Source organism: Stigmatopora argus, chromosome 6, assembly GCF_051989625.1.
Source record: "Stigmatopora argus isolate UIUO_Sarg chromosome 6, RoL_Sarg_1.0, whole genome shotgun sequence".
NCBI classification, from domain to species: domain Eukaryota; kingdom Metazoa; phylum Chordata; class Actinopteri; order Syngnathiformes; family Syngnathidae; genus Stigmatopora; species Stigmatopora argus.
Genome location: NC_135392.1, coordinates 9,006,655 through 9,017,452, shown reverse-complemented (window position 1 = coordinate 9,017,452; position 10,798 = coordinate 9,006,655). Strand labels below are relative to the sequence as shown.

General features: G+C 39.1%; 1 protein-coding gene across 1 annotated transcript; it reads right to left on the bottom strand.

The window, feature by feature from the left end:
- Nucleotides 1-986: 986 nt before the first annotated feature.
- Nucleotides 987-10,374, bottom strand: LOC144076145 (bone morphogenetic protein 7-like). Its single transcript, XM_077603777.1, has 7 exons — nucleotides 9,850-10,374; nucleotides 5,566-5,755; nucleotides 3,897-4,045; nucleotides 3,489-3,695; nucleotides 3,325-3,395; nucleotides 2,440-2,550; nucleotides 987-2,367 (listed from the first exon to the last, which is right to left on the bottom strand). Exons 1-7 carry the CDS (start codon nucleotides 10,241-10,243, stop codon nucleotides 2,218-2,220), a joined length of 1,272 nt encoding a protein of 423 aa, XP_077459903.1. The 5' UTR covers nucleotides 10,244-10,374; the 3' UTR covers nucleotides 987-2,217.
- Between the last annotated feature and the right edge of the window lie 424 nt (nucleotides 10,375-10,798).

Genomic DNA, 10,798 nt, shown 5'->3' with positions numbered 1-10,798 from the left:
GTTTTTCAAATATTTTTGTTCATGTATAACTTTGTTGGGGGGGGGGGGTTAATTTGAGGTCAACTGTGGGAGTCTTAATCTGAAATGAAAATACATTTTTTTGTTAGCAGACTAATTGAGTTCAACTTTCTGGAAAAAAATGAATCTGTGCGTGTGTACAGTGGCTGAATGCAATGCCAATCCTTTAAAAAAAGGAAATTAGTAAATATTTTCATTCCTAAAAAAAAAAAAGAGTCTGTTGCAGATGACACTTGCTATTTTTCCCCTGAGAGTTTTGGATCATATAATAACTTTGACCACAGTTCATAAAATAATATGCTCATATTTTTTTTTTAAAGGCTATGGGTTCATGAATATTTAAATACAGTCATGGAAGACATAAAACACTGGTTTCTTCAGTTTCTTGATCAGTTTAAATGGCTCGTACAACTAAAAGTACATTTATTTCAGGGGTGGCCAACTCCGGTCCTCGAAAACCCCTATCGGGTCTGTTTTCCATATTTCCATCCCCTACCACACCTGAATCAAATGATCAACTCATCAGCAAGCTGTCCAGAAGCTTTATACCGATCCTGATTATTTGATTCAGGTTTGTTGGATCGAGGGAGATATGGAAAACAGACCAGATAGCAGCTCTCGAGGACCAGAGTTGGCCACCCCTGATTTATTTGGACAAATATGAGGATAACAACAGTAATAAAATAGCTGGTATGTATAGTCATTTCTCGTGTTTCCTGTTTTTAAAAAATATGCTATTAACCATTCCATGTTATCTTCTTATGATATAAACCCCATTTACGATAAACAGAAAATTCCATGTCTCACCCACATTTGTATATTTAATGTCAATATTGTGACCTGCTAAGTAAACCATTTGCCATTTGATTCAATAACATATTTTGAAAAGAAGAAAGAAAAAAGGAACATTATCACCCCCTGGTGTATACCTTTAAAAGCTGTATTTCCCCTCGGTGGGTTTACTGGAATTGGGTTGACCTCAGTTGTTTAAGGAATATTTTGAAACTGGATCTTAACTTCAGAGGCACTTTTTCAAATGTGCACACTTTTAAAGGTCAAGTACAGTATGAGTAATGTGAAGCATCCCCTGTCAGACGTTTGTGTTGCTTAACTTTCCTTCCTTTATTGTAACACCATTGTTCAGTGAAGCTTATCACATTTGCAGACCTCAGTGAGATAAAAGCATGACATGAGAACACACAATAAGAATATGATGTTATCTAGTCTTGTATTGTTCCTGATTACAAGAGACCACCAGGCAGACTTAATATTGTTGAAATTCAAATCCAGGCAAAATAATGAAATCACAAGACACTATGTCTACTTCAAATTTCAAACACAACCCCCAGCTTCTCATCATGGGAATTTTTGCTCAAGACAACAACAAAAATGGCCACAGCTCTAATCTGTTCCAGTTCATCACAGTATTCTTTACTGGGATAAGCTCCAGTTCACCTCTGACTATAATGAAGCAAGCTGTATTTGTATTTGTAATTTCATCACATAATAAAATGTCTATCAGTGTACATTTTAATAATGATATCTCTAGTTGGACTTCTGATTGGTACAACAGACCAAAAACATAAACACACCAGCAGAAATGGTGAAAGTACAAAACCTAATATGACAATCCATTAGCAACAATTAACTGACACTCTTTCAATCTGATGTAAATATGCACTGAGTAACTCGATTTTTTTTGCCTTTTGTCAGTAGAACCGTTGTCAAACAATTACACTTGTTAAACAGTCTGTCATTTTTTTAATGCAAATAATCCACTTCATAAAAAATGTTGCTCACAAGAGCAGTCAGCAGTTAAAAGTTCATTTCGAAATGACCATTCCAGCAAATTGAAATGGATTCTCTCTTGGCTAACAAGTCCCAAATGAAATACAGTACCAGTCCAAAATCTAATTCTGACAGCAAAAACTGTTGTTTGAACAAACCACTTCAAGTATCTCTACTCGGATTGATGTCAGTGCATATTTCCGAGTTGCCGTGATCCAGAGGGGAAAAAAGCAGTATGACCAGTGGTTCCAATTGCTCGGCTGCTGGTCATAAATAGTCTTAAAAGCCTTCTCTGTAACAGGCAGTAAACAATATCTTGTCTGTGGTTGCACCGCTTCCTCTTTTTTTTATTTTAGATTTTTTTAACATCCCTCAGGAATGATTCCCTACTTTATAATGGATAATCCGTGGTCAGTGACAGCCACAGGCTCTGACCACCATGTTGCGGTACTTCTTTAGGATGACGTTGGAGCTGTCATCAAAGTAGAGCACAGAGATTCCGTGGAGTTGCGTGGGAGCGCAGCAAGGCTTAGGCACGGTTCCCGGGTTGATAAAGTGCACCTGTGTTTAGAAGACTCATAAATCAGCTTACACACTTTGTCACACAGCATGACGTGTGTGTCCGAGACCTACCAGAGTTTGCACAATGGCGTGGTTTGTGGCATTCATGTAGGAGTTAAGTGGGAAGGCGCACTCCCCCTCGCAGTAGTACGCGGCGTAGCCCTCTGGTGCAATGATCCAGTCCTGAAGGATTTTAAAAGGAGATTATATCATGGATAATCCATTTCATTTATAAAAAACATTGACAAATATAAGAATGGAGAGTATTAATGTATTTTTCGGACTACGGTATGAGTCGCACCAGTTAAATAAATATATCGTGAAGAAGAAAAATATGCATGTCATATTTTTGATGGGGAAATGTGTTTTTCAAAATCGCATTTTATAACAGACATTTCATTTTGGAATAATATGTTCAATTACAATAACAGATTTTTTTTAAAGAGCAGGCTAGAGAGATTTACATAAAATGTGTAGTGCATATTAAGTGTAGAAGTAATACTATCATTATCAATATATTATCAATTATTTTTCATTTTATCGATATCATGTAGAAATGTTGAACCCCTCAGTAAAATAAAGCCAAAAATGGACCAAGCAGTCCATTTTTGGCTTTATTTAGTGTTTTTTTCCTCATTTGATTATTTGATACTCATTAGTTTGTTTTCATATACCATGGCAAAATGTTTAACATGCTCTTGGTAGTGTGCTTGTTATATTTAATCTCAGCTCATCTGTATTTTTTCAACTTCATAACCCATAAACAACACTATACCACACATTAAAATAAGTAATATATATTCCTTCCTCATATCTACCAGTGTGAAATGGCATTCCAGAACTTGTGAAATGCCATCTTTCAACATATCTAAGACAAAGGGCTAACCAAACTAAAATTGTATTAAAAAAAATATATATATATATGGTACTATTTCACACGAACAATGTAAACCTTACCTGCCATCCCAAATCTCTGAAACTGACGTACAGTTCGTGTTTCTTACATCCACCTTTAGATATGCCGAGATCTAAAATGTAAAATTATTGATAATTATAAACACTTTTTAATGCATTAGCTTTGATGTCAATTGTTTTTTTTAACCAAAGCTTTAAATGGACACCTGTTGCGGCCTCGGCTGCCTTTAGTGCATCTTGGACAGTCCTCTGTGGTTTTGAACGGTTGGAATGGCGCCCACGGTGACCATGCGCGGAGCGGGTGTTGCGAAAGCGGACCTCGTTGGATTTGAAGAAGGCGACAAGAAAGGGTTGTTTTTCTTTAGCTTCGCTCCCTGTTAACAGCCCGACCAGTCGGGGAGTTCTTTCATATCCTGTCCCGAAATAGAGTCATCAACAGGTAGAGCATTATAAAATTGCCAGAAAACATAACCTCAACCAATGAGATGTGCCGGATTTTGTATCGTCTTGGTCAGACATGCCAAGTTCCAAAAACTCATTTATATATATATTTTTTTGCCCTGTGGAAAAACAATATTATAGTATGAGGTAAACAATGTATGTTGTTGTCTGACCATGGTTGTCTTCCAAGACCACTTGCAGCCCAAGGTTGTGCTCAGGGTTAGCCAGCCAAAGATTACTAGTTGCGGTCAAGTCAAAGATGAGCCATCCCTCCTCTGCAGACCAAACCTCTCGCTGTTCCACAAGCAACAACTCCACTTCGCTGAGAAAAGATAATTATATGGATGATATACTGAAACTTCTCAAAATATTAAGGAAAATGTATTCAAAAAGAGGACAAGGGGTTCCCAAAATGAATGAATGAATGAATATATTCAGAAGGGCTTTATCCACAAAATAAAAAGGAATCCCATTAGTAGTTAATAGAAAACTTGAGGTCAAGGGGAAATATTTATTTCACTTATACTAGAGCACATGTGTCAAAGTGGCGGCTCGGGGGCCAAATCTGGCCCACCGCATAATTTTGTGTGGCCCAGAAAAGTAAATCATGAGTGCCGACTTTCTGTTTTAGGATCAAATTAAAATGAAGAGTATAGATGTATATTAAATTTCCTGATTTTCCCCCTTTTAAATCAATCATTGTAAATTTTTAATCCATTTTTCTGTGTTTTTAGTTCAAAAATCCTTTTGTAAAATCTAAAAATATATAAAATATGCTAGAATAAACATTGTTTTAGATCTATAAAAAACCTGAAGATTCTGGGCTTTTAATCCAGTTCTTTTAATCCATTCATTAAAAAAAATCTAAATATTATATCTAAAATGGTCCGGCCCACGTGAAATCAAGTTGACGTTAAAGCGGCCCGCGAACCAACCCGAGTCTGACACCCCTGTACTAGAGTAAAGCAAATATTACTGGTTACTAGAACTCGGGCTCAATAGCATGGTTTTGGTCACAACCTTCTTAGACACTGTTTGAGGATTATATTGCTTACTTGTATGTGTGTGGTCTTGCTCCAACAACCTATATGTGGTCTTTGGGGTGAATTTCACAGACAATAGCTTTGTTTACAGATTGATTTTTAGACCCTCAAGGTAGATGTCTGTCTTTTGTCCCGATGCCTGCTTGTCTGTGCTGAGTACTACCCTTTTTGTCAGGGCCTGCAAATGATAATGATCTTGCCCCCATCAGTGCCGTGAACCCTACTGTCCCGGATGATGGGCCCCGATCCCCATTCTGTGTTCTATTGTCCCGTACGCATTGAGATAAAACAGTTTTCACCATGTGGAATTTGCAATAGTTGTCTGATAAAATCACAATACCAGACTTTTCTCTAACTATAGTTTAAAAATTCCCATGAGAAAAGAATAACAGGGTAATTTGGATTGACAGAAAATGGTTAATTAATTAGAACTATTACAAAAACTTATAGTCAGAGATTCACTTCAAGATAGTCCCCTAAAAGTAAACAAAAAAAATCCTACAATTTACTTTAAACTAAAAAATAATTTAGAGGAATCTGCTAGGTGGTTAAATCAAGGGAAATATTGTAAATATATACAGGGAGAAATTTGCAAGATGACCTCAGGACAAAATGGCTAATATTAAGCCTTAAATCATCGGGTGTGGTGAAGGCAATTTCTCACAGGAATGGAAAAATGTTTAATTCCCTATCCCTAAACAAGCAAATCCTACACAAAAGCCCACCGGGTCATTTTTTGCCTGTCTCAAATGTGCAGTAAAAACTGATCTGAAATATGAGATGAAAAAAACATGCTCACCTGTCTGAAGCTTCCTGTAAGATCTGGTAGACGCTGATTCGAAACGTTTCATTCTCGTAGCGTTCCTGGACAAAATCTTTAAAAATCCTCAGCTCTGCCGCTGTGACTGCTTCTCCCTCTGGAATACGGGAAAGATCAAATCTGAATTCCTTTTGGTGCTTCTGGTACAGAAGTTCTTGATCCTGATCAACTGTTAGGAAAAAACAGATAGACATGAGGAAATTCTTTATTTATACATGAGGGTTTGACTTCTGACAGAAGTTGGAAATCAACGTTTGATTGAGGCTTTCATCCCCAATTTAAAATCCACTCCATTACAATAACAACCATGATGAACGGTTTATTATTTTAAAACAGCTGCCAAGCACTAAAGCTAAAACTCTCAAAGAGAAAGTTTCTCCCTGGTGAGGAAAAAGTCAAGCCACCGTAAGACGTTAAAGCAGTCAGGAATGTCAAGATCTGTCAAAAGCGTTAGAGACTCCAACAATTCTCTGATGTGTGTCGCCTCTCGCCACATCTCGGAAACGCAGCAGCAGGAATAGAAAAATTCTTTCCTCAGTTAGCGACAGGTTTGATCTAAGCATCACTTAAGTCTGCCATGCATGCCAAAACGAAAGATAAAAACACACCCGGCACCCAATTTGGCTTCCACATGTGTCGACCACAAGAAAAGGCCCATTAAGGCACTGCCCGGAAAACCACGACTGCCAGAGTGCTTTTACAAACACATTATGAAGTATAGAAATCCACACAATTCATGTCGCTGCCAGATTGTGTACCACCCACACCTCCCTGATCCCTTTGCCATGTGGGTCATTCCAGAATTGGAGGGTATTTTTTGCCCCGCTCTGCAATGACTAAATTGAATTTCTCAATTCGGGCGTAGTATTTTTTTCAGTTCTGTCACCTCTGTGGGAAGTGGGAAAAAAAATTTGGGCAGTGGCTCCTTAGCCGGTAACCGGTCAAATAGTCCCAGGGGCTATTTAGCCGGCAACCGGTCAAATAGCCTATATGGCCCCATATTTTTATTTAGCCGGTAAGAATTCTGTGTGAGGTAAATAGTAAGAAACTACGGCTACGGAGCCACCACCTAAATAATAGTCATTAAATCCCTATTCACCTAATGTTAAAATCTATCAATTGGCAATAACACATCAAATTTCAATAAGATTGGTTGAATGGTTTAGAAAATTCTCTATTCACTCAATGTTAAATAATAGGTTACCGGCTAAATAGCCCCTGGGACAATTTGACCGGTTACCGGCTAAGGAGCCACTGCCTTTTTTTTCAGGACCACAATGTATGAAATTAGAGTTATTATTCACGTGTGTCCGACAACTTGCATGCAAATACGTCATCATTTTATCATGGCAAAAGAAGAATGAAGTGGATCACGTGATAACTTGACTTGTAATCATCTGTATTCCAAATTGGTTAGAGTAAATGTATGCCTTTGCTATGTATTTATTCCTACATATTTTTAAAATAGTTATTATTATTGAAGGTCTCACTCTGCCTGGTGCAGCCCTGTTATGCACATGATCAGAATAATACCTATTTAGTAGGTACATTTGTACTCTTAATCAGCAGTAACAGTTATCTAAAAGCTCATTTCTCCTCCTAAAAATAAGCCAACATTACAAATTTGTAAACCTGTTACATGCAGTCCTGTTAATATAATTATTATGGTTAGCTCAAACATTAGAAATATCTTATAAATATTTGAATAAATAAATGTAAACTGAACTAATCAAGTTGTTTATTACATCTGTATCCGAAAATCAGAGACCTGAAGGCTTGTTTGCAAGAATTTTGAAGGCCAAAACGTCCTTCAAATCTGGAATGTCCCTGATTGTTGAGGAAAGGCGTCAAGCGGCAGTAGCATTGTGGCTTTTCCTCTCGTCTATATGAAACCTTGTCAGACTTTCCAAAAGAATAGCGGTCAGAAAAGACCCCAAAGCTTCCTGACCCTTCCCAATGTTTTTCCAGCGTTAGTCAATGTGTTTGTCCTTGGAAAGATGGCTGAACAGAGGCCAAAACGGACCAGTCCGGCAATCAACAGCTTGAAACAACACCATGACGTCATTGTAACATCATAACACAAAAGCCTCTCCCGCTACAATTTTAATTCCACACTCACACACACTGACGCAGCCTTTTCAAAACATTTCAAATGCCACAAAAACACACACAACCCACTCGCTCCCAAGAGCTGTGCATTTTGAACCCTGCTAGTCATTTGGGTGACCGCAATTAAATGTGGGAAGGGAACAGGGGGTATTTTTATGAAAGAAATAATTGCTTGTAAGGACTCGGCGTGTTTACGTTAGGGACCATTAGCTGCTAAGATCAGACCTCAGATATGCAAACTTCCCCCTGGGAGGGATTTCGACACTTTACTTTGCCCCTGACACTGCGGGGCCACACAGACGTGGAGCTGCCATTAAACGTTTGTCATTTTATATGTGACATTAAAAGAAAAGCAACAACATGGGTGGTTAACAGTCTCTTTGGAGTGATGAGAATTAGAAAGAAATGACTAGGGAATTATTGGTAAAAACATTTGAAAAAAAAATCAAACGTATCAGTTGAAGCTCAGCCTTTTCATGTGTTTTATTACTCAAGAGAACACTTCAGCCGCATTCGCACCGTTTAAAGTCTACGCGTGTTGACATGTTTGACACCATTGCACAAACTCTAAACTGTTTTCTTACAGATTATCGCCGTTACCTAGAGGACCTCGTCAAAACAAATGTTCCACGTCGGCCTAAATATGCTGCGGGCTGTATGTTTGGGATTTGAACAGGATGGAATCATGAAGTTTGACAATCAGTATGTTGGGGAGTGGGTGAGTGTAAAACTACTGTAAGGATAAAGCCCTAAAAGTACTTGTTTTGGAGTACGTGAATCAAATTATAATTTAGAGGAGAGTCTGTTTAGATTTCTGTTAGTCTAGAAAGATTCAGTCTGCTGCAATTATACAAACATTTTTGCCTACAAAGACTGCATTTTAGAATAAATAGTCGATGTTACTGTTGAATGCATTGGAAATCTCTCTGTGACTCACAAAACTAACACGCACTTGAGCACAGAACACCTGCAGGATATACCTTTATCTGTTAGAGGCTCTGATCTTTACAGGGGGAAATACCATAATCCATTTAAGTCTTCAAGCCATCATCTGGGGACCACCATGCTTTTCCATCTCAATGAGCTCAAGTTTAAAAGAAATGTAGAAAATTTATCAACATGGGAGTCAATGGTGGGCTTAAGAAGGAAAAAGACATCTAAGAAGCCTGTCTTCAGAACAGTTGTTCTGATCTTTCTGTTTTATTCATCTCAGATGACTCTTTAATAGTTTGTATAAATCCAAACTCAATGGACTAAGAATATAAAAAGTCTTTTAGGTAAACTTCATCTCTACTCGCGTGGCCTTTGACCTTGCACTAGGCCCTGAGCAGCATTTCTGCAGGATGAAACATGACATCCATACTGGCATCAAGCTGTTTATTCACTTCAATTATAAAAGTCTTTGTTGGAAGCAAAGCAAATTTGTAGATGTAAAAAAAAAATAATAATGCCATTCTGGATTAAACAAAGAAATAAAAAACACACCTTCACTCTGAGTATAATATATATATATATTCATTTTCTGTTCCACATATTATTTGCAAACTCATAATACTAGATAAACATTGCAGCCATGTCTGTATCATCATATAACAGCTATCTAAATTATCTCCTCTCGTCTCATTTTCTGAACCGCTTTATCCTCATTAGGGTCGCGGGGGTGCTGGAGCCTAACCCAGCTAACTGGGCCAGAGGCGGGGGACACCCTGAATCGATGACCAGCCAATCGCAGGGCACAAGGAGACGGACAACCATGCACACTCACACCCATACCTAGGGGCAATTTAGAGTGTCCAATCATCCTATTCTTTGGAATGTGGGAGGAAACAGAGTACCCGGAGGAAACCCACGCAGGCCCGGGGAGAACATGCAAACTCCACACATATGGACCGACCTGGATTTGAACGCAGGACCCCAGAGCTGTGAGGCTGATGCGCTAACCACTCGCCCCATCGGGCCGCAATGTCTAAATCATAATTGTACAAAAACTGTGTTTCCCAGTATTATCATTTTTTACATATTCTACATATTCAACAAGTGGACTAAGCAGGTGTTAATATTGATGTTTTGGTTTGAATTATGGGGTAAATCGGTAAGTCTCCACTAAATAATATTTTCAAGCATTTTGAATGATGGACAGCATAAGAAACTTACCGAAACTGACAAAACTCATCACCATATCAGCATCATCCAGAAAGCGATTGTCCTGCAAGGTCACCAAATTGGAAGCGTCGGGGTCCAAATGGGGGTTGTAGCTGGAATATCTCATCTGGGGGGCGTCCGTCGAGGCAGTATTGTAGAGGTCCAGCATGAACATCGGGGCAGCGTCGAGCCTCGCGTGGACCTGCGTGGGTCGCGGCCGTTGAGTCAGCCCCAAGACGGACAAGATCTCCCGTTGCATGTCCCTGCGCTCCTGGCCCCTCAGTCGGCGGTGAATGAAGCTGGAGCGCACCTCGTTTTCCACGGAGAAGTTGGAGAAGGACATCTGAGTGGACAAGACGCCACAACTCCAAGTCAGAAGAAGAATGAGTGCCACCGTTGAAGCCATTTTTGAGGACTTCTAGAAACGTTCGCCAGGTAATCGATCAATCGGAAATAATTCCCGTGGGAGTTTAAGGGGTTTAAGGAGCTCCTAAATGTTAGGTGAGCGCACAAATCTGCCGTGCGCTCCTGAGTGTTGCTGTCGTGTCTCATGGCAATTTGGGAGCGCCTTTAGAGCCCCTCCAGAAAGGGAGGAGTGGAGGGGGGGGGCGTCAGGGTGGGATTAGCTACAGTGAAAAAGACAAGATCTTTCCTGCATGTTAAGAGTCTTGACAGTTGTTTCAAAATTGTTACCCAAACCTGAGACAGGGGATTATAGTTAAATTTCACTCCCAGATTGGACGTCTATTGCAGTCAGTGGCAACTGAATGTTCTTTTGTTATCCCCTGATTAAATTAATTATTTTTTCTATTTTTTGTATTATTACTACATCCAAAATTATTTTCATTTTTATAACCCATCACAAAATATTTGCCGACAAAACACTCCACATTACTACAACTGGATGTCAAATGCGCTAGAAAAAAATATTGCCCCGTGGGCCGCAACAGGCTCCTGGGCC